Source organism: Centroberyx gerrardi, chromosome 14 (genome assembly GCF_048128805.1).
Source record: "Centroberyx gerrardi isolate f3 chromosome 14, fCenGer3.hap1.cur.20231027, whole genome shotgun sequence".
In the NCBI taxonomy this organism is placed as follows: domain Eukaryota; kingdom Metazoa; phylum Chordata; class Actinopteri; order Beryciformes; family Berycidae; genus Centroberyx; species Centroberyx gerrardi.
In genome coordinates, this window is record NC_136010.1 from 23,921,480 (window position 1) to 23,946,479 (window position 25,000).

Here is a 25,000-nt window from a genome sequence, read left to right on the forward strand (position 1 = left end):
TATAAAGTTGGTTTCTCATATGATTCCAAACCCTGGAGCACTTTATTTGGAGGGAAAACATGATCCGACCGTGATCCGACCGAACTACAGGAAGCAGCTGTGGCTTTTGTTGCAAAATTATGGCTCCCTTGAAACTTTGCCATGAGAAACATAACCCAACCAATGCATAAATACAATGTGAGTAATAACTCATCTACTGATTTGGACAAAGCGAACAGATTAGAGGTTTGAAAATGCCCTCAGCAGCTGTAAAACCATCAGAAATTTTGACCGTAATACCTTATTCATACGTTTTACTTTAAGGCTACAATTTGGCAGCTCCATGGAAGAGCATGAGCCAGAACAGAATGAATATTTACCTTGAGAACAGAATGATTTAGACTATGATAAGCTTTAGTTGGCCTATATTAGTTTGCCACTTTAACACAAATAACCAAAGCCGCACAACTTCTTCTCCAAATCCCATTTTATAAGCGCCATGGAGGAGTACAAACAGAACAGAGTGTGCCTCCATTATATAGTAGGCTATAATTAGGTTTTGTCAATAACAAGTACAAGACACTGATCTTTAGCGGGGGTGTGGAGGGGGAGGGGGTGATTTGAAAGGCAGAATAAGGGGAATTGTATCCCCCGTTGTTGCTATGGATTTTAAGTTACAAAAATAAGGGAAAATTATGGTTTAACCCTTATTTTACTTGGCAAGTTGGCTGCTTAACAACATTCTTATTTATAGCAGTGGCTGTAGGAGGAGTTGCTCGGGAGAAAATTCAAACAGTCTCAGTAGGAAGCCCAGAGTGATCACAGACTTTTACTCAGCTGCTGTACAGGATCTGTAGGGGGCTTGGTCAAGCGTACTTCAAGGATAGTTGATTCATACTTGAACGGTAAATGTGGGGGCAGAGCTGAACAGGGTGGTACCATTTCCAGTAACTATGTGCCAGGGGCCACAGACGCTGCAGATACACTCATTGGCTTGTTACAGGGGTGATATACCTCATGTCTGTTCTGGCACTTTATACAACTTATCCAAGATGAACTACTCTGCTAGTACCCGCATCCCTATGAACCATCTTACAGCGATTACAAAAAAAAATGAAAACATGAACTCTGCAGTCCAATACTGTAGAATGCACCAGAAAGTGGAAAAAAAAACAAAAAAAAAACAGAAAGGGGACAAAAAGCAGTACATGCTCTATGCACGCAGATGCAATCATAGGGTGCAGTACTAGAAATGACTGGTGTGTGCAGGAGACGCAGATGGGAATGCATTAGGGTGCGGTACTGTAAATTAAGCATCACTCATTCATTTTCCCCCCCAAGCCTGCTTTTCTAACCTTTAGGCCTCAATCGCCTACCAGCCATCCAGAGCAAGGGGAATGAGGTTTAGTCTCACTCTCTGACCTCTCTTCAAGCTCGGTTTCATCTCATTTCACACATCGTAGCATGTTTCATCCTGCAGTAATCTTACTCTTAAATTAAGGACTGGTGTAATATTATCCTCATCACTTGTGTCTGGCTCTTATGGGCCTCACACCTGGCACCCCGATCCCTTTCCTCTGCCATTTATTTTCATTAGCAAGGTAAAATGTCAAGAGCCTTCTATGATTTTCACCTGAAGTGTTTCTTACCCTGAAATATTGGGCAGACTGAATAATTTTGACAAAATAATATATTTTTTACAGCCCCTATTAAAACACCACTTTAGTTCAATTAGCTTTAACAGTGAGCAAAGCCATTAAAACAGAAGTAGTAGAATATAAAAAAAACAATTAAGTGAAGGAAAGCCATAAACCTATAAAACAACCTGATTTTATTAGAGTTTTTAAAGTACCAGTCCTTATATGATACAAATAAGAGCAGATAAATTTAGAAATGGCCTACACACATTAATAGTAATGTGTGGGCATGCAGCAGTATGCACACTTCAAGGTGAGTGTGCAGAAGTGTGAAGTGTGCATGATGGGTGCACTTCGGCTCAGCCTACTCAAGGCTTCCTTTGCAGAAATCAAAGCGGAGAACATTTCCACTTGCCGAACAGTGGCTGTCTGCTGTAACCTATCTGACTGACACATTGTCTCAGTGTATTTTTCAGCTTCATAGATGGAATCCATATTCAGTCTCTCAAAGGCAACATGCTCTCCCAACTGACAAATTCAACTGTATGTACAGTCAGGCAAAGACATGCCTAGAAGCAATTAAAATGTGATTGGCTGAAAATACCACTATTGAAACTACAATGATTCATAAAGTCTTATAGATAGATGCATAGATAGAGAGGGAGAGAGAGGGAGAGAGAGAGAGGGAGAGAGAGAGAGATAGAGAGAGAGAGGAGGGGGAAAGACCTTGGTGGGAAGCAGAGGGCGTCCAAGAAAACATCAGAAATCCTGAGATATGAAGGGAAAAGGGGGAAAAGGAAGACACAAGAAACAAGAACAACAAAGTATGAGTAAAAGAGGTCAGGAAGACAAAGAGGGAGAGCAAGATTGAGAGAGAGAGAGAGAGAGAGAGAGAGAGGGGGGCAGGCATAGCAAAGAGGAGCATCAACATAGCAAGCTCGGTGTAATGAGTTATAAAGGGATTCAGCTTGAGTGAAAGACTTGAAGACTTGCAGAGACAAAAGAAAACAAAGTTGGGACTTGGAGAAAAAACGGAGCAAAAGCAAGGAAAACAGAGAGAGAGCTAACTCTGGTCATGACCCACAACGCCTGGAGAGCCAGAGAAACACTGAGCCCCTATAGAGGAGTAGAGAGAGAGAGAAAGAGAGAGAGGGAGGGGGAGGGAGAGAGAGAGAGACAGAGAGATGTACATGTACACAGATGCATACATACAACACACTCTAACTCCAAAAATAGCCCTCTTCTGACAATTAGCCCTCACAAGTGACCAATTTTCACACATACACACACGCACACTAACACACACACACACACACACACTAACACTGGTGTGTCTTCCGGCTATGGTGGAGCCAAGTGAAGGCGGGCGATTAGATATTCTACAGCTGAACTCTGGATGATTCACCTTCTCATCGATGGATTAATGGATTAAACCTCAAAGAGACACAAGGCAGCTACCTCCGAATCCAGGTTCTGTGTGTGTGTGTGTGTGTGTGTGTGTGCGTGTGCGTGTGTGAGCAGATCTTTGCAGATGGGAACTGTGAGGATTGTGCAGTTGCTCACTGTGAAACAATCCCCCTCTGTGAGCGTAAAATATGTGTGGCGTGTGTGTGTGTGTAAAAAGGGAATCTATCCACCATCCATCCATATTAACAATGCGTCCTTTCACGCCAGCCTGTGCCTGCCAGCCTGTGATAGAAGACATTTTATTTACTCCCTTGCTTCTCTGAATCCTCCCTCTCAGGTTTCATTTGCTCGGCTTTGAACGATATGAGCTTATTCTCAACTATCTGGGCTTAGACTTGAAAGCTATCGGAGTGAAAAGAGCAGCGCCTGTGTGTGGTTTGTATGTGTGTGTGTGTATGTGTGTGTGTGTGCAGATTGCAGAGGTCACAAGGATAAATGTGATATGCATAAGTGTGTATGAGAAGCTGTGAAGAAACAAAGATGTATCGATGCAAATATTTTACATGCATGCAGTGTTTCATGTGTGTGTGTGTATGTGTGTGTGTGTGTGTGTGTGTGTGCTTGAATTGAGTCCGACATGGCCTTTCATACGTGTGTGTGTTCTAGTTGTCATGCCTGTTCTAGCTGTGTGTGTGCTTGCATTTTCAGCTTTTACCGACTCTGTGTGTGTGTGTGTGTGTGTGGGTGATTGTGAATGCGTGTGTGTGTTTGTCACCGGGCATGTCTGCCTGCCTTGTGTGTGTGTGTGTGTGTGTGTATGTGTGTGTTCCCGCTTTGTGTCTAATTTGCCGATGCGTGCCCGGCGCCTTGTCCTCTATCTGTGTTTCTGCCTGGGATTTTGTGGTTTGTGTTTTATCTCCTCCGCTCCCTCTCTCATTTCCGTTCCTTTCAGTGCGTCTGCCGGCGTACCGGAGGGGTGGGGGGCGGAGGGGTGGAGGGATGGGGTGGAGGGATGGGGTGGGGGGGTGGGCGGGGTAAACGGGCTCGGTGGCGGTGGCGCTGTGATTGGCACGCAGAGATAATAGATCACGGGAGCGGAGAAAGAGAGAGAGAGAGGCGAGCGAGAGCAACAACAGCGACGTATTGATATTCAGTCTGCTCCCGAGGCGCCGGACGCCACGCAGCGCCGGGCCCCCCCCTCCTGTGTCGACGCAGGACCCTCAGAAGTGGAGATTGCAGATAGAGCGAGTGAATAGAGGAGAAGTGACAGAGAGGGAGAACGTGAGAGGGCGAGAGAGAGAAAAAAAAGCAATATTCAGGTGGATTTAGATAAAAGTCGGCTACGGCCGTCACGATTCAGCGGGTTGCGGAGAGTCGTGTGAACCTTTCGTTGAATTTCCTTTCTATTTCTCAAGAGGGGGAACGAAGGAGCGAGAGAGAGAGCTGTTGTGTGATTGTGCTCTTTTATTGAAGCTATAACCCACTGGGCCTTGGCCAATACCGAGCGAGTTGTAACCTGTTCGCTTTTTTTGTTTTTTTTACAGTCACCAAAATGTCTTAATCAAGGCGATTTGCATTTAAATGTTCCCACATCATCATTCAGAGCGGCTGAAAAGCAGAACGGCATGCAGGGTTAAATCCACGTTCTGGTATTCACCGCAGTTTGAAAGAGCTTGATTGCTATGTGTGTGTGTGTGAGAGAGAGAGAGACAGACAGAATGATATCTCTTTAGATTTTAAGACTGAGACAGAGAGAGAGCAGAATTCCCTACTTAACCTGCTACTTGAGTAACCTGGCTTTGGGTCGACAGCTGTAAATGTCACAACTGAGCTCATGCTCTGATTATGAGAAACCCGGTTAAGATGCCTGGCTTACTCCGATATTAAATTGCCATGGAAACATCTGCCTGCTTTCATTTTTGGGTTTTCGCTGTCTGCATAACCTCGCATGACATTATGGGTCCATTCTGATGTGGCGGCAAGTACTTACTATTATTGGGATCGTCATTTCTTTCCCCTGCATTAGAAGTAACCTGCTGCTCAGTGAAAGAGAGGAGCTGCAGCCGAACCTTTTCATACTTTTTTAGCTGGCGGGCCGTTCCGTCTGTGGGTGGAAAACCGCAGGTAGACAGGAATATTCTGTTAACTGGTTTATTCATGGTGACAGGGAGACTCAGTCGCAGGGTATCAAAGGTTCATGTAAACAGTTTAACCTGAATAAGGCTGCGTTCACATTTTCACGCTCTGTTGGTTTGATGAGACTGGGAGTCAGTCATTCCAATGGAGGATGTTTTGACAGACAGTAATGGATTAGCGCCCCTAGTGGCCGTCGACCCCGCTGATTATTGGATGTCGGATACTTTGGATTTTCTCTGAACACTGGTGTACGGGATAGCAAATTGTAAACAATATATAAGTTAAGAGAACATATTTTTGGTCTATAAAAAACTATGGTCTATAAAAAACTATGTACACACTTTTGTGAAGCCCTTTTACACAAAATGGTCTATTAAAACATGCATAATTATTTTGGTGAAGTGTATAACCCATTAAAGCGTCTATTTTAAATAGATTTGAAATGGAAAACCCTGGAACGTTTAACCTTTGAACCCATGGGTTACTTCACCCGCCCCCACCCCAGCAATCCCAGTAACGCCTCCTATAAGGATAAGCAGAAAAGAAAAAAAAAGGCACCATCTGAAAAACAGTTGCATTGCAGTTGAAGCATCAGGTGAGGGGTGTTTCAATCTTTTTAGAGATTGAGGTAACTGTAATTTTTATTTGTATAGCAGTTTCCAAAATATAGCTACAAAGCATTTGATTGATGACGAGAAATACAAGTTAAGTGCTACATTGGATCAAAGAAAGAGTGTGAGTGGAGTTGAGGGTAAAAATTGAGGTGCTCTTCAAGGATGGGTAGAAAGATCAATGAATAGGCTAAAAAAACACTTCTCAGTAAACTGGACAGGCTTAGTGTTTTATAGCGGCAAGGTGCTTTACAAAGGATGAAATAAACACAAAAAAACATAAAATCAAGAGTAAAAGCAAAAAGCAAACACGGAGATGGATCAATAAGAGAGAAAGGCTGTCTATAATTTCATAGAAACTGTTACTGAAAGGAGTTCTAGGTAATGTTTTGGTGATTGTATATAGGCAATGTCTTCCAATTACACCCACATCTGCTTGAACATATGTGGCGGTTTACTGCTCTACAGTACTGACAGTTGTGCACTGTGTGTGTGTGTGTGTGTGTGTGTGTATGTACACAAGACCAAGGCATGACGGATGTTACAGATGTCTGATGTGTACGATGTGGGCAGTGTGTGTGTGTTTGACGTGTGCTTGCGTGCTTCCACATGTGACTGGCTGCGCATGTGACTGTGAGTGGGTGAGAACATGTATGAGGTGTATTTTTAGGCTGGAGGTAATATACCAGCCTCATGCATACTGATTCCGCACTCAGTCCAGCCTCTGTGTTTCATCACATCTGAGATTATGACATGGTTTCACCGGAAAAATGAAAACAGAATGAGAAAATAACGAGAGAGCCACCGCTGTTTTGGTTGTGTGGGATTTACTCAATATTTCCACCCCTCAATATGTTTTTTTTCTCCAGCTCAGTATACATTTTTGTGAGTTCTATTGTATCTCATTACCTACAGAGGCTATTCAGCTGAAGTTTGAGATAAGGAAGCTGAATTTTTGGAATTGGCTCTGGTGCTCGTGAGCCCCACTTGGCCCCGCTGCTCAGCCGAGGGCCGAGAGCAGCGGTGTCCAGTCGCTGTGCTGAGAAAGGGGACCGAGCTAATTGACCCTCTGCTCAGTGTGAACGCTCAGCCTCTAATTCTATTGCTGTGCGCACATCTGCTCAGTCCACACAGGCCTGGAGAGATAGACAGAGAGAAAGATAAAAGGAAAAAGTGATGTAAAACGTGGGAGAAAAATGCAGATTTGTCCAAAAATTACATGATAACACAAAATAAACACATAAAGGTTTGTAGGTAACAAATCAAATCCCTCCATCATATTCCCTCTCCTCTGCCCACTATAACTGCTATAAATATCCCTTCTATTTCTCTCCTTAATTCTTATTTTATATCTTTTCCTAGCACTTACATGTTCATTCTGTGGTGACAGGAATATAATCAGTATTATAGTATAGAATTGGTTGCTTATAACTTCTGTGATCAAGGAATTGAAGCTTATACTACTGTTGCACTCATAAATTGCCCTGGATGAGAGAATCAATGGCTAAAATTTAAATGTAAAATGATTACACTTTTACTGAGATAATGAATGATGAATTTCAGGTAATGTGATTAAAAGTAGGCTTGGGCTTATATCCTGAATATTGCAATATTTCGCGAAGACCGCGATATCCGCGATTCTGCGATATCAAATATAGCCCCCGGAATATAAAATTTTGGATTTTGCCTAAGCCTATTTAAAAGGGATACATTTTGGAAATGACTTCTTCCAAAATCCAGCTGCTGCGTCTTCATTAGTTGCAATCTAGCAATGGAAAAGTGCATGGGCACATTGGAGTGAATTTAACTTGTGTATTAAGCAGTGAGAAAGTATAACTACACAATAATAGGCTGTAAGTAACATTTTTTGTGTACACTTTGTACTATTATATATTGAACTCCTCTTTTTTTCTCCAAATGCCCTTAAGTGCAGATTGGTTTTGTAGTGAATTAAATGGGTTGTATGTGCTCTTCTTTTCTTTCACTCCACCTCTCTCTCTTTTTGTGACTGCGCTAATCGCAGACTGAATGTCTGCGGTTACACCACACAACTCTATCCGGCTTAATGATATCCAGTCCACATCTTTCTCATCTGAACTAGGAGTGTCAGGTCGCCGGGTTGATTTGATATTTTCTGTCTGAAAGCTTGAAAGTCAGGCGGGGTCACTGAGACGAAACTTCTCCGAAAAAGTTATGGATTTTAGAGTTCACACGGGCGATAAAGTCTTAACTCCACCTGCCTGCGAACCTGCTTCCCGGAGACGGGGTGTCAATCAAGCGCACCCCTCCTAAGGGGTTTGGGAGGCAGGGCTTTGATCTGCCAACAGATTTCTTGTACTGGGAACGTTATGTCAACCCACACACTCCATCTTTTTTCATCTTGTTCTTATCTATCTACCTATACGTTTCTTTCTTTCTTTCTTTCTTTCTTTCTTTCTTTCTTTCTTTCTTTCTTCATATACGTACATAAAAGCTCTAAGACTGGGCACAGACTAGAGGATTATCGAGCCGATTAACACCATGTTTGGCCGTCCTGACAATCGGCAGAGGAACTGATGTGAGACTTGTTCGGGTCCGATGGCCAGCCAAGATTATCTGGCAGTGTGAGGAGTTTACAGATTCAATCTTAAAGACCCTGATCGTCTTGCAGACTGATCTGAGCCGCCCCGATCATATCAAACATGTTTGATATTTACAACTCGATGTCTGGACGGGTCCTGAAGTGTGTGGGGATCACAAATTCATTCCAAGAGTGGGGACCACCAATAGCCAATGAGAGGCCAGTTTACAGAGAGGTGAGGCAGAAGAGTTATGTTAAAAAGTTAGATTAATGATAATAAGCAGTGATAATAATGCAGGGATAATAACATGGGAACTCCTGTCCTGCAGTGAATCTAAGTTACTAGCCTAACTACCGTTACCTTCTCTCTGATGAAGCCTACTCACCTCCAGCTCTACTTTTTTTAGTGTATCTTTATGTTTGTTGCATTAAAGAGTAACTAAACCCCAAACCCAAGTAAGGTACTGAACTGGCCTTCTGCTATTGGCTGATCTTTGGTGCCAGGTGATGTCACCCTCTATAGAGCACAACGAGTGGTGACATCACCTGGCACCAAAGATCAGCCAATAACAGAAGGCCAGTTCAGTTTTCACCATTAGGTGTCAAGCTTCACCAAATATTTGGGTTTGGGGTTTAGTTACTCTTTAATGTGCATATTAATACATATTGATTCACGCGGGATCGTGCGAGTTCCCGCGAGATTACAAGCCTTGACATCAGTGATGCATCAGGAGTCAGCAGGGTAAGCTGTTATATTGTTAATCGCCTAGTGTGAGCAGATTTACAACTGAGAAAATGTGTGTGAAGCAATGCGTTAGGACTTTAAAAGTCTTCTAGTGTGTCCTCAGCCTAACCCGTTGCCTTTTCCTTTCAGCTTTTAGCGTCCTTGTCCTCTCCTCCTCCTCCTCCTCCTCTCCCTCACACCTCATCCTACTCCCCTGGCCTCTCACTTTTTACACTCTCGCCTCCTTCTCTCGCTCCCGTCTCATCGGTCTCTTTCACAACCTCTTCTTAACCGCTTTCCTCTCTGGCCGCCCATCTTTCACACTCACTTCCCTTTGGTGTACACCTACTCACATTTTTGCAGGTCATGATCCAAGCACCAATCCCAAGAATCAGGGGCAGGCCAGAAATAGCCGATCGCAAAAAAACACACAACACTGTGGAGATTCTCCTCTAGAGACCAAGTCTAGGTTCAAATCACGTTTATTTCAGTCAATTCGGGAAGGCGTTTTTCCTCAAAATTCAAGTATTGAAGACTTTGTTCCACATGCAATCTATTGATAAATGCGAATCAATACACACTCATGAATAAATAAAGAGTAATTCATATTTTTAATGTATTGATTTGAAAATGGGTTATGCCCAGCCCTGCTAGAAGCAGCTTTTTGTTTCTAAGATCTTGGTCCTTTGTGTCAGAACAATTCTCCTCCTAACTTCCACTGAGGAAAGCGGAAGACAAGTTTTGCCTCCAATTATTTACAGTGTGAAAAAAAGATAAAAAGCAGAGCGGAAAATTTCATCTCTTCCCTCCGTCAACCCCAAATTTCAAATGAAAGACATTCTCTTCTTTCCTTCATTACCAAACTCAACAGTTGTTAAGGGACAGCTTTATGGGTCCACATAAAACCAAGCCTGCCGCTAAGAATTCACTTGATTACTTCAAAACTTTGCTGATCTGAACCCATTGGGAAATGATTTTGTTTGAACCAGTGAGATGCTTAGATGAGTAAAATACGTTGAAACATCTCAAAAGCACCCCCATTGGCTCTTCAGTCATCAGGAAGGAAAATGAAACAACTGCACTCGATTAAAGCTGCACCAGGCAAGGTTTTGATGTAAAAATCCAGCCGGTATTGAAGTTAAAACAGTTTTCAAACAGTTGCCTCTCACTGCCATTTGGAGCTGACAACATGCAAAGTTTCCTAGTGCAGCTTTAATAGAATCTACAGTATGTTCACATTGCCACATATTTCATTATGGCCATTCAATTGTCCAGCAAGCTTGGATAGTAATAACTTCATAGTAATAATAGTCATTTTTAATAGAGTTATAATTAATTTGTTTGGCACTTTACAAGTTTGCAAAGTGCTTCACAATCAAACGAGACAGATTAAGGTTACACAAGAAACAAAGAGGAGAGCAGGAAAAACAAACAAATAATAGTGGAAAGAAAAACATCATTACATAACAGCACATCTGTAGAAATACATCTTAAGAGGTGATTTAAAAAGACATTTGAGGTTCTACTCTATTCTCCTCATTTACTGACTAGGAAGGCAAATCTACAGTAACCCTTAAATCTAAACTGTCTTTTTCATGAACCGTTCTACTACCCACTGTGATTATTTATATCTCATTCTCCATGTATCTGCTCCCCATGCATGTCTACACTGATTAGCAGACGATTACAGAATAATCAGCACAGCGTTTGTTAGTATAAATCATTAGGAGCGGCTGCTGATGAGGAGAGGAGTTTGGATTGCGAAATGCCAAAGAAAAACAACCTGTTCAAATTTGATGTCGCTCTTTTGTTTACCTCTTTCAATCTCTGCCTCACACTTTCAACCGCATTCGCTCTGTCTCTCTCTATCGATGGCGATAATGGGTTTCATTTCCGAAAGTGGCTTTCCAGGTAATTGTTGGTGGGGTGGGGTGGGGGGGTAGAGGGGGGTCCATCATGATGATTTTTTTCCCTCCCACATGCTTGATTCAACGCGCGGCACAGCGGCAAACAGGCTCTGGAGGCATATCAGCACACAAATTAACATTTGCGTATCATTCGCTTTATGCTAATTGTGTTCGTGCATAATTAGCCGGTCTTCCCACTGACGGCTGCTATAGACAACTGTAATTACGTTAAGTATGTGGATGTTGCGACACAGCATAGCCGCTTCATATCTGCGTGTGATTAAAAGAGCGGCTTACTGTACCAACCATTACCGACGAGGATGTGCTGTCGTAAGAAGCCTTTAAATAGACCCTAGGGAGTGCTGGTAATGGCGGTGTGTGTGTGTGTGTGTGTGTGTGTGTGTGTGTGTGTGTGTGTGCCTGTGTGTGTATGTGTTTGTATATGTGCATGTGCATGTGTGTGTGTGTGTGCCTGATGTTAAGAGGATAATAGTGGGTGTAGGATGATCTTTTAGGTGCACAATAAGTCCAGAGAGAGAAATGTTCCTTCTCACAAAGCCATGACAGAATCCTTGCCCCCATTAGTATTCCAATGGAGATTCCCAGCAGCGGTCAAATGTGTCTGAGTGTCTCAGCAGGAGATGAGTGAGGCTTTGAGCGGGAGAGTGGAAGGGGAAAATAGAAAATAGATTCATTATGCAGAACACTGTGTTTTTGCCAAGGAGCCTAGAAACGAAAACACGTGGCACCACAGGCGGTACACGTGTTCTGTGGTGGTGGACAAGACCGCTCCGTAACTGAAAGGTCAGAGGTTCAAATCCTGCATCAGCCAATGCAGTGTATCCTGTTGAAGCGTCCATTAGCAAACGACGGAACACTGTACCACCTACATGCATGTGCTCACTCTTTGTAAGTCGCTCTGAATAACAGCGCCAGCTTAATTCCTACAATGAAAGGTTGAAATACAGACAATGTACTTTGAAGTAATAAATGTCCTGTGTAGCTTGAAGAACACTGCCACTACCAGAGTTAAGGGTTTGTTTTCCACTGTTAAAAATGTATGCACTATTGTAGGCTTGGGCGATATCCAAAATTTATCACAATGCTGTCCCGCCAAAATATATACAATATTATTACAGGGATCTTACTATTCAAGCAAAAACAATGGCCATTTGGTGTAATTTGCTCATTCCTGCCATTTCCAGGAATATTCGATACCACAGAAAATATTGTGATATTCAACATTATCGAATATCGGTCCAGGCCTACACTGTTGTGACCATGTATTGTAAGGAAATGCCAGGTGTGAATGCTGTGTGTTCCCCCCAAGCCTATAAATGCCTATTTCCATCCAAATTCCGCCTCGTTTTCTTATGCATGTTTAATCTGTGTCTGTGTGTTTGAACTCGCGTACCAAACAACCAATGCAACAAACCCCAAGATACAAGTTCTGGACGGTTAGGGAGCCTAATCAAGACTTGACATCTGTAATAGGTGTTATTCCACTCGAGCATGATGGCAGAAAATCACACAAGGAGCAGACTGCTGAGCCTAAAAATCCACCGACTGCAGTTGGTGCACGAAAAGCTCATTTCTATGATTTATGCGGCGTTCTTTTTTTTATTACCCACAATGTAGATTGACATGGCCCTTTAAGCACTGAAAAGCTTTTGTGACCCTAACACAATGAATCCCATTTTAATATAAGTGCAAATAAAGATAAGGCATTTTTTCCTCTCACTTCATGAAACATTGACTCTACATCTGACAGCAGCACTATGCCTCCTCTCTATCCATTTAACCGCTGACAAAGAGAAATACCTGCACGCATTACATAGGACTTTTTCTCCGATTTTTATTCTTTTTTTAAATTATTTTCCTTAACTGCGTGATACTTCATTCATACAGCGACCTTGAGTTATCGACCGCAGGGCTCTCAGATGTACTGGAATCAGCTTTGTTCCAGTATGAGACTACCAGGCAAAAGAGAGAGCAGTAAAGAGCAGAAATAGAGAGAGAGAGAGGGAGAGAGAGAGAGAGAGAGAGAGAGAGAGAGAGAGATTGACTCGTCTGTCAGACGAGGTCACGGCTGCATTGAGAGGTTTGAGAAACACTTCACATGCCCCGCTGCCCTAAACACGCACATTCAAAGACAAAGGAAAAACAACACACACACACACATACCATTGCCTTTAACACACACCCTCTCAATTTCCCTTTAAGTAGAATTCCCTCTCCTCTTGAGATGACCGTGTCAGAGTGAAGTGATTTGTCCTTGAGGTGTCTGCGCTCTTTACGTCAGACCACCTATCTTCCTTCAGTCTCTTCTTAGCTTGACCAACACCGTCAGAGGGAATGTGGTCACTCTCAGCTTCTCGCTCCCTCTATGACCCTGTAGCTGTATCCCACATAGCTCTCTTTCCCTTTCGCCCAATCTATCTCTGTAACATGAACACATAGCAGACACACCCAGACATACATGCAAACACTTCTCCGTTCTCTGTCGCTTTAACATTGTGGAGGAAAACTCAGGAGGAGAGAGTGGCAGTTTGACAGGTTTATTCAATCTGCAGGTCGGGAGCCAAGGAACTCCAAATCTGGATGATTACACAGAGTTTTATAGTGTTGAATATTCATGATTATGTTAATACAGAGAGAAGATAATAAAGCTATTGGTCAAAAAATATAACCAATGATAATTATAGTTGTAGCACTTTAAGGAGATGTGTAATAAGAGGTGAGCACCTTCTTCTCGAAGACAAGAAGTTATTATGTTGTCAGTGTTATCTATGAGATTTGGGCATTTGCACATTCCAGGCTCACAGTTCTGTGAGAAACACACAAGATGTTACTTAAGAGTTTCATCTTATAACGGTGAAGCAGATTCAATATTCTTGAGTTTTAGGCACTTGATGTGTAAATATGGGTCAAAGGTTACATATTAAGTGAGCATATAGGAATATTGCTTAGTATAGGTACTTTTTCATTTCTTCCTCATGCACAGACACACAAACACACATGCAAGAGCAGGCAAGCAAAATCTTGCCTTATGCAGACACACACACACTCTACACCTTACAGGCATACACAAACACACACATTATAGGCACACACCTAGAAAAAGTAGAGATTTCTCTCTTACTCATTCATGCTCTGCTTCTCATATCTCACATGCACCCACATGTGCGAACACACCCCTGTACACACACACACACACACACACACACACACACACTGAGAGGCTAATGGACATGGACCCCAGTCTCAACTGGCCCCCGTGGGCTAAGTTTCACAGACGGCTGGCTCCAACAGTAATTGAGCCGATAGCGGGCTTTACCCACACTGTGACGGCCTCGCTGTGAGGCGGGAGAGTGTGTGAGCTGGTGACAGAAAGGCAGAGAGACTGGCAGAGTGAGAGGTAGAAGAGTGAGTGTGTATGTGACTGACCTCAATTAAGACAGGCAGGGAAATGAGTGTGCATATATGTGTCAGATATACTGTGTGGAGTATGGGAGGAGAGAGTGGAAGAGAATGACAAAAAAGAGGGAAACAGACAGATTTATATTATCATTATTTCTCATTACAGACCTTGGTGGCCTTAAAACAGCAGCTGTCATTTTCATACTGGTAATTCTGCCAGCGTTAGACCTGATATTATCCCACGATAGCTTGGACTATCGCATAAATTTGTCCGGCCCCCCGCCAATTACATCTCTCTCTGTTAATGGAGTGTCTGCAGAATAATTATGGTGCAATTCAGTGATGCTCTTCCTCGCCTGTGAGAGAGACAGCAGAGGTGCTGGGTGATGGTTCCAAACCTGTCAGGTGCTGTCAAAGCTTCAGAACCGGAGACCGCTCTCTGTCTCTCTCTCTGCATTGCCTTTGTCATGTTTGCACTCTCTCTTCTCTGTCTCCTCCTCGCTACTATAATGGTAGAAACCCAGAGATGTGATTTTTCAGGTGCATTTTTGTCTTTTTTTCAGGAATTCCTATCCTTCTTGCCGGTTTGGTAGCTGTTATGTTTCTGCACCGTTCTTTCCATCCAACATAATTTTCTCTTCATCATATCTTTCTCTTTTGCGCTCCCTCGCTATGCTACGCTGTATAGATGTGTGAGACAGGTAGATGAGAGGTAGAAGTCAATGTGTGAGACTCTCATAATGAAGGAACGGAGCACTCTCGGAGACCTGGGGCCTCATTTAAGAAATATAATCTTTGACTTAAACCTTAAACCTTCAAAGAATATGATTAAAAATCATTTAAAAGCATTTGGGGGTGTTCTGGTGGCACAATTGGTCAAAGTGTACCCACAAAGCCCTGGGCTTGAATCAGTCATGTCACCCTCTTGTCTCAAAAATGCCCCCAAAGTAATCTTTAAAATCATTTATGTGGTACAGAGGATAATGATAGAAATTACTTTTGTTTTTTCATAAATCACAGAAAGGAGGAATTAGGCAGTGGCAGGTTTCATCTAAAAACCTGGTGATACAGTCTGATGTGTCTGATGGATATTTACCTGTAGACTCAAGAAGTAGTTTCCCACTGTGGTCGTAAGCTGAAAAACTGTGTAAAGAGCTTTTACAAATGACGCTCCTTAGCTCTATTACACCAAAATGCCACAGCATACAGGGATTATATGGGAATGAATGGGGAAGGCAATGGTTCTGCCTACAGGGCAGAGCAGGGAAGCAGTGAGCATTATAACCAGTTTCTCTGTCAGAGAATCTCTGACCCTCCCTGGTGTCATGGCCTGGTTCAGTAGCCTTGTCAGTCGGGGGATACCACCCTCAGGCGGCCATATTGGAGGTCCTCAGCTGTTGGGCAACAGTAGCTGTAAACAGCTGATTGCATTTCTAAACATACGACTCGGACATCACAACAGAATTCAATAGACATGGCTGATTTCTGTGCTGTTTTTGACTGGGAGCTGAAATCTGATTGTGTCAAGATAATGTCAGCTTGCTAAAAACATGACATGGTTAAAAATCATATATCCCCCTCTCTTTTTCTCTCTCCCTCAATAACTAGCCTTGGCATATAAACGAATAAAAGGGCAATATTCATAAAACCTCTAAAATAAGTTGGTTAGGTCTGTGTAAAGTTTTCCTTTTGATATAAATAAGGAAGATCAAGTTCAAGTTCAATTTATCACAAGCCTGTCTCAAAGGATCACCAAGGAGTCGACGTAAGAATAGATCAGATATCTCACTTTGAGATTCTCTGTGAAAAAAGACCCAGGGCTCTAAACATGATATTCTCCAAGCAGAAATCATATGATTTATTTTCAATTATATCACCTTATAGCATCAGCAGTTGACTAATCTAGAAGGCTATATATATCACAGGTGCATATTTTACATTGCTTCTATTGATTTTCTGGATTATAATACCTCCATGTCACAGTTACCTACATTTGGAAGCAAATCTACCATATCAGACTTTTCCCTTTCATTTTTAATGTTATTATCTTGCCCATTTATATATTTAGCCATTATCTGTGCCCAGCCAATTCTCCAGTGGACCTCCATGATGGCACCAGTCATGGGTGCTGGGAGATTTACTGTATGACACAACTGCAAAGCCTCATTAGAGCTCCCTAATGCTCCATCTTCTCAAGCGCTCATTAATGTATTAAACCTACCTCTTACCACTTGCCAAAGTTCTCCTCATGTTAAGTCTTGTTAGAGTCCACATACTAAAAGCTGCTCCCAAGGTTAATACATTTCTTAACACCTAGACATGACATTTCAAGGTCAGTGCTCTTCATTTTCGTTTTAGTCTGGTTAATATATTTATGCACTTTGGGAGCAGCTTTCGGCGCGTGGGTGTTTTGTATTCTGTCCAGCACCTGGTTACTGGGACATGCATGGTTCTTACTTCTTACTGTCTTGTCACATTCACACCTTTCTTGTTCTCGCCAGCCAACCTGAGCAAAGAGAATTTATAAGGGAGAGAGTCGAGAGGAATGACCGTCCTTGGGAACATTTGTACTTTTGTTTTTAGTTGAGAAGTGTCAGGATCCATGATGTGGTTAAAGACAGAGACTCATTAGCAGACCCGGCTGACAGCCCCACCCGTGTCCTCCAGGCATCTTGCCCCTTGCCGTCTTGGTCCTGCTGGATCAGTCTTAGCCGCAGTAATCGATTGGTCCAGGTCGGTCTGCTGGGCTGCAGTGGGGCTGAGCTGTGGCAGCGTCGACCCTCGTTTACCTGATCCAGAATCAGCTTCCGCAGCTGCTTCCCTGACCCTCTCTGCTCATGTGGAGCTATCCATGGTGCTGATGGTGCTCACTCGCCTGCGTCTCTCCTCTTGTTAACCGTGCAGCTTTGTGTCAACACACACTCACTCTGCACTCTGCACTAAGACTGTTCCCGAATCCGAATACCGTTTTCGGCAAAGCGCAAATAATGTGCTTTAAACACATATTTGTTCCTTCTGATTTTTTTGGGGATGTTTTAATAATACATATAACATATTCAACTGAAAACAACTTGAACTGGCTTTTCTCAATGAACTCAGATGAGAAGGGGACGGGGTTTGCTTGTGTCTCTTAGACCACACACACACACACACACACACCTACACACACACACACACACACACACACACACAGAGCAGCAAGCGAGAGAGAGAGAGAGAGCTGCTTGTTTGTACACTTTTTGTTCACTCTGGGAATACTCTAATTATTTTGATTACTAATTTAGCACTGATGAGGCTGTTTTTTTTACTTTCTCTTGTCCCGGCAGGTTTGACCTGCTGTGCTGATGGACTTTGTGAGTGGGAGTTGGTTAGTCTGGAAGTGGATGAAGACTCTCTGTCCTTTGAGTCTGTTCAGTACAGCAGGATGTTGTGTCTCCCCATCGCTCCACACTACAGGTCTTCACTAAATACAACTTGGAGAAATTTGAGTAGTCCTAGCATCAGTACTTTACATCCTAATTGCTATTTGCGTTATATATAGCAGCTTTTTGAAAATTAATGATTCACCATGGTTTCTTGACTTGACAAGATCAAGTAAAAAATTACATCTCTCTGATATCTACAATTGACCAATGTCGTTTCTTACCCCTAAACATGCCAGTTTTGAGTCCTTGAATTTCACCAAACAAGGAAAAAGTGAAAGTCCATAAATTCAGTGTCTCTCAGTTTGGAGTGTGTGTGTGAGTGTGTCCAGTTGCATAGCAGAGTAATTCAGAGTAAGAATGAGGAAATATATTTTTTCATAGAATGTTTTTCAGTAATTGACTGTTTACTGTCCCCAAGCAGTGTCCATGCCGTTATAATTGTGCTTATGGTTGAGATTATGAAAGTATGTTTATGGCTACATAACATCAAGGTTGCTGTTAAATACAGCTTTAAAAGCAAATGATCTGTTTTTAAACTTCTTTATTATTGCTAGGTCATTGTAAAACAGCCAGTTTAATGATTTAATATCTCTACAATAGCAATAGCAATGATAAGGAAAAATAATTTGGGCATTTTTTAATGTTTCAGTTCCGCACAACCCTACTATGCATGCACTCACACACACACACACACACACACACACACACACACACACACACACACACACACAGAGGAAGTTTTCTGAGTTCTGCAGGGTGTTGTTTTTCCAGAGTGCTTTGCGCATCCCCTCTATCCTCATAAGACATGCGGATTAGTGCATTGATCCTTGTAATCGATAACAGAGTGCTATTAATCAAACCTGCAGTGCAGCTGCGGCCTCCAGCTGTATGTTTGTGTGTGTGTGTGTGTGTGTGTGGGTGTGTTTCTGGCTCTGTGAGTGGATGTGATTAGTGTCTATCTGGGAGGCAAATCCGATAATAAACACACACTACCAGACAGAAAGAAAAAAAACTGCACAGACATGGAGAGGGAGAGAGACTTTTTAAATGCTTTATGTTGCACCGCACATCACATGAACCAGCAGATCCAGCAGAAAACCCGGTCAGAGAGGAAGGAAGGGGGGAAGACAAAGGAAGAGAGAGAGACTATTGAAAGCTTTTTTTAGCACCACATATCATGCAATCCAACACAGCATTAAAAAGAAGGAGAGTGGCAGGAAAGATATATAGAAGAAGAACAAGAACCTGCATTCAATCATTTGCATTATGTTCACCGATGGCTGCCTGACTAACTGAATGACTATTTCCAAATCATACTAACTTGCAGCAGTCTGTTTTAATGGCTGCTTGTCTGACAGCCTGTTACAGTACACATCACTTCAACAACAGCTTGTATGCATTTATGTGTTTAGAGAAATTCACTTTGTCTGGCTTGCTGCCTGCTTGACTGACTGACTGACTGCATTTCAGCAGCAGCCTACACATATTTACATCATGTTGCAGGCAGCGTTTGGCTCGGTCATTAGTGTTGTCAGCCAGCAGATGCAGATGCGTCGGACCATATGGGGAAGACACGGCCCCGTCTTACACACCGTAGACCTCGATGTTACTCCTCTGAGCGTGTAGGGCCAACAAAACAAGCGCTCCTGACAGTAATCAACCTCATTTTCGCAACCCGGGACGATATTAAGATCATCGCTCTTCATTCTGCGGGCTGTTTTTCAGTGACGCTGGGACAGCGGGTGAAGTAGCGTAATATCTTAATCAAATTGTACTGCGTCGTCAACCAGATTATGTGAAATTGCGTTTTCATAATGTGGATCATTTTTCAATTCGGCTCGGATTTGTACTTTTTTGACAAAGGGGATTTTCGAGGTGCGTGAAGACAAAGTACATCTAATAGCCTCAATAATATTCCATTATGAAGTTTATCTTCAATAGTTTCCCTTTATAAAGTTAGAAAGAGATTATGGTTTTATAAGTAGGTGGCACTAATTTCAAATGGTTTTGATTTTTGTTATTTTTTATAATTGAACTTTCAGACATCCAGAGGTGAGGCTGTACACGTGGTGCTGAAAGTTCTGTTCTCGCACTCTGAGCAGCCGAAGAAATGCAGCAACCGAGCTTCAAGTTGGCCAACGCTTCTCTGATCAGACGGAATAAATGGACGTCTGGTTCCCGCTCTCTCGACTTGCTTTGCAGGTTGTGAGCGCACAGAGCTGTTCTCTGCTTTATTTGTTAGATCTCTGCCCTAAAATATTCAATACATTTTTTTGGCTATCAGAATGTGACCCGAGAGAGGCCCCGGCTGTCATTATCATCTCATTTCCTCACCAATCTCTTCCCATTTCTACCTTGTGATGACATTTGGAAATGGGGGGGGGGGGGGGGGGGGGGGGGGTAGAGGAATATTGCTGTGTCCTCCCACTGGGCAGATGTAGTGTGTGTGTGTGTGTGTCTGTGTGTGTGTGTTTGTATGTGGTGGAGAGAGAGAGGCAGAGAGAGAGGGAGAAAGTAAAACAATTTTTGTATGCATTTATATGTCTGCATCTACTTGCATGCATGTATATAGAAATCTATTAATCTGTGTCTGTGTGTGCATGTGCATCTGCTGCATGCTTGCATGTGTGTGTGTGTGTGTGTGTGTGCATGCCCGTGGCCAATATGCCTGTCTGAGTGTGTGCGCCCGGTTTATTGAGCAGGGTGATGAGCGCAGAGTGAAGTGCCGGTGTGTGTGTGAGAGAGTGAAAGAGGAGAAGGAAGAGGATTGATTCTGGGCTTTAAATAAACACACTCTCCTCTCCTCCAGCTGAGCCCAGCAGACAGATATCTGCCCGACACGTCACTCAACACACCAGCTCTCATACAATATCCGAGTGTGTGTGTGTGTGTGTGTGTGTGTGTGTGTGTGTGTGTGTGTGTGTGCGTGCGCCCCCAGCAGTCGATCTGTCCAAAATTAACAAGAACGTTGGACAAAGTAAATTATTGCTTGCTTGCCCATTTTCCCCCCTCCTCAAAGTGTCTCAAAGCTATAGGTGACACACACACACACACACACACACACACACCACAGACACACAGTCATTTCTCACACATAGCTATCAGTCGATCAGACAACGAGTGCAGAAGCTGAACTGAACGCGGAGATAGCCGCCCTACTGGGCCGAGACGCACAACAAACACCGTCACGGCAATTTCAGCCAAATTATCTGAAGACGGCAACAGGAGGAGGAGGCGAAAACAGGAAAAGCGAAAAGCCCGTTTGAACACTTAACTCCTCCCTCCCCTCTTGCTGTATCTCTCCAGTATATTTGCATGTTATCTGGCCTTTTCTCTTTTTTCCCGGGCTGCGAAAAAGCCAATCTGCTCCAACCCGCTTATCTATTAGTGAGCTGCCGGTGGTTGTGTGTGTGCCGTTACTTTCGACCATTCAGCAGCTCCGCCATTACCTCCCTGCAGCCGGCTCTATACAGCAACCCTGAGCACATTTGTGTTATCTCGCTTCGAAAATATCTCTCTCCCTCTCCTCTCCCCTCCACTCTCCCATTATTTCCAACTTTCCCTCATGGGCACTGTCTCGTTAACCCTCTCCATTTTCTTGTTTTTCTTGCCTTCCTTCCGCAAGTCTTTCATTAAGCTGTGTGAATAAGAGTTGAAAGGGAAATTAATTAGCGACAGGAGTGTTTGTGTTTCTGCGTTCAGCGTGATGGCCGGGAAGACGTCCTGATTGAAAACCCCCGTTAAGTCGGCGCTCCCCTGAGGTTCCTGCTCCACCCGTTATGGAACTGAAGGGGTAACTGATGTGCCCCGCAAAGACAGACTGTCTGTCGATCTAGCTGTCCAGCTTTCTATCTTGTTTATTAATTATTCTTTCAGAACATCTTTGAAAAGGCGGTGATTTCTTGACTTAGCGAGAGGTTATTCTTCATCCCTTTATCCTCCTCCGTCCTAACGCTGACTAACAAAAATGAGAAAATGTCATTTGCGACCAAAATTGAATCTTGCCTTTTCCCTTCCTTGGGCAGTGATGCAGAGCAAATTTAACAGCAGTCGGGAAATGATTGCAAACAGGAAAGTGTCAGCAATATGCACAAGTGTAAAGGCACAGAGGATATGAGTAAAATAGCCTCTACCTCTCTTACAAGTTTGGCAGCGTTTTTGTTGAACTACAAGAAACTTTTTTTTTTTTTTTTAAATTAGATTTCACTCTTGTTAAACTTGCCTCTGTTGTGTCCAGTCTTGGCAAAGCTCGTAATTGGCGATCTGTTTCCACAGTGCCAGGAGACTCCTGCTGCTGTTGAAGTAGACTTACAAACAAATACCTTTCTGTTAGGCGAGAGATGCTCTCCGGTGACGCTTAGCTCCCAACAACTGTTCATTTGTTCTTTCATCCATCTGTCCATCCAATTTCATGCCGCTTATCCCGGTCAGGGGCTCAAGCCGGACCTCCTTTAGCCAAGCAACTTTCTCCAGCTTCTCCTGATGGATCCCCGGGTGCTCTCAGGCATGCTGGGAGATGTAGTCCCTCCAATGAGTCCTGGGTTTACCCTGGGGCTTTGTATCCGCGATCTCATTTGTTCGCTCCCTACCCAGAGGTCGTGGCTGTAGGTGAGGGTCGGAATGAAGGTCGACCGGCAAATAGAGAGCTTTGCTTTGAGGCTCAGCTCTCTCGTCACCGCCTCGGTCCGACACGACGGCCGCATCGCTGCAGGACACTGCGGTCAATCCCCTGATCCCTTTTACCCTTACTAGTGAAAGAGACCCTGAGATACCTGAACTCCTACTACTAGCAGTGTTTCTCTCTCTCTCACACACACACACATCACCCACAAATTGCCTCAACAGCTAGAAGAATGTAAAGGAAACACTGGTGTGGAAGTGTAGGTGGAAAAGCATAGCGTAGCTCCCATCAGTGTCTGTGCATGTATGTATCTACAGTGCTGTACCTTTTTACTTGTGTGCATTCGTGTGTATGCCTGTGTGCATTGTGTGTGCATGTGTACTCCTGTGTGTATGCACCTTTATAAGTGCCTGTGTGTCGGTGCAGAAGTGCCACGCTTAACCCCTCTGTACCTCTCCGGGTGTCCAGCCCTCTCTTCCAGCCCTCTGTGGCCCCTCTGAGCCACTTTAACCAGCAGCCCACTCATCTCCCTCGCTGAGGCTCTTTTGCGCAGGAGACGAGGAGGGGCGGAGGGGTGGAGGGCAGAGGGAAGGGGGATGCGGCACCGGCACTGTCCCAAATATAGAAATGTAATCCGCTGTGGCATAGCGGGCTTCAAGCCAAACAGAGAGAGCGAGAGAGAGAGAGAGAGAGAGAGAGAGAGGGAGGAGAAGGATGAAGCAGAGCAAGGGAACACCTGAGGCGAACCGTATTGTGTTGTCAAATACACATCTCTCCATCCTGCCCTCCCTCTCTCATCTCCATCCTCCTCTCTCTTTCTCTCTCTCTCTCTCTCTCCCTCCCTCTGTCTGTATGGCGGTGACCTCCAGCCCTCACTGTCCACAGTCACTCTTCATTCGGGTTGTAAAGAGCATCCGCTGTTGACCAAGGCGGTGAACTGAGACAAAGGCGGCGGCAGCGGTAGCAAAGGAGCAGAGCGGAGGGGATCGAGGGACGGGTGAACCGTGAAAAATGAGAGCGAAGAAGAGGGAATCACGGAGGCGTGAGACTGTCCGTCATAGGCGGTGTTGTTGGTAAACTTGAATGAGTAGGGGAAACAGGCAGTATCCGTATTGCAATGAACACAGGTGTCTTTTTTTTGTTTTCCTGTGTGTTAGATGGGAAAACGGACGTTCATTGTTTTTAATGGGAGAGCGTCTTAAATCTAGAACTTGCTGACGGAAGTTGAGGTTTCCCAACTTTTTGCGTTCTCCAGTGGCGGTGCAGACAAAGATGTCGAAAAGTCTAGCAAAATGGATGTACCCATATTCTATTGTTCACCTGCTCCCTTTGTCTCGTCTTCCAAAAATGATGAAGTAGTGAATAAGCCACAGCTTTCTTCTAACGACTGTCAATTTTGGAGTCTGGAAAGGGAAAAAAAATCTTTTCTGGGAGAAAATGATGTGCTGCCGAATTTAGGTTTGGCTGAGCTATTCCAGTTCCCAGTTAAATTATATTTAATAATGCCTGCAATGTATAACCCATTAGACATGTTAAAATGAAATGAAATGTAATACTGAAAATGAACAGTCAGACAATACTATTTAACAGAGCAGAATTTGTCCAACTTCTTTTTAATCCAAATCACCTTGGCAATGAGCAGGTTCAGTCGGCTGATGCGGATGCGTTCGTTCTTCTTACTCAATTTCTCCTCCTCCTCTCCTCTCACCTCTTGCAGGTATTTGGATCAAACCCACCCGAGCGTCCAGGATGAGAGAGAAGAGGGCCGACTTCGTGGCAGGATGCCTGGGAGGAAGGGTCATCGCTGCCGGCGGTCTAGGTCAGCACTGGCCTTTTCTTTCTTTCTTTCTTTTTTAAATGTATTTCAGTCACGTATTGAATAGGACATTTTAACTGAGAACAAATGCAAATCTAGATTTTATTTTGACATGAAGGCTGTGTTTCATATCACTCCCTGCGAAGCGTGATTTAAATCCAGCCAAGAGCGAGAGCAGGGAGAGATCAATGCAACCTGTAATGATGTGGAATGCTCTTACATGCTGTTACTGTGTAACTAAAACCAATGACGCTTGTACACTTTGTACTTAAAATGTGTTGTTACTCCCTCTGAGATTTCAATTCACTACTAATACAGAAGTAGAGCTCTATGATCTACTATGATATCATCTATCTATCTATCTATCTATCTATCTATCCATCTATCCATCTGTCATCTATCTATCTATCTATCTACACTATCTATCTATCTATCTATCCATCTATCCATCTATCTACAGTATCTATCTATCTATCTATCTATCTATCTATCTATCTATCCATCTATCCATCTATCTACAGTATCTATCTATCTATCTATCTATCTATCTATCTATCTATCTATCTACAGTATCTATCTATCTATCTATCTATCTATCTATCTATCTATCTATCCATCTATCTACAGTATCTATCTATCTATCTATCTATCTATCTATCTATCTATCTATCCATCTATCCATCTATCTACAGTATCTATCTATCTATCTATCTATCTATCTATCTATCTATCTATCCATCTATCCATCTATCTATCT

The 25,000-nt window shown here is 43.3% G+C and overlaps 1 protein-coding gene across 1 annotated transcript in view; it reads left to right on the forward strand.

Annotated features, from left to right (window-relative positions):
* klhdc8b (kelch domain containing 8B) overlaps positions 1-25,000 on the forward strand; it is a 98,527-nt gene that overhangs the window by 64,196 nt on the left and 9,331 nt on the right. The window contains exon 4 of the mRNA XM_071927614.2: positions 24,145-24,246. Within this exon, the coding sequence (XP_071783715.1) occupies positions 24,145-24,246 (102 nt within the window). The remainder of the gene's footprint in view (positions 1-24,144; positions 24,247-25,000) is intronic.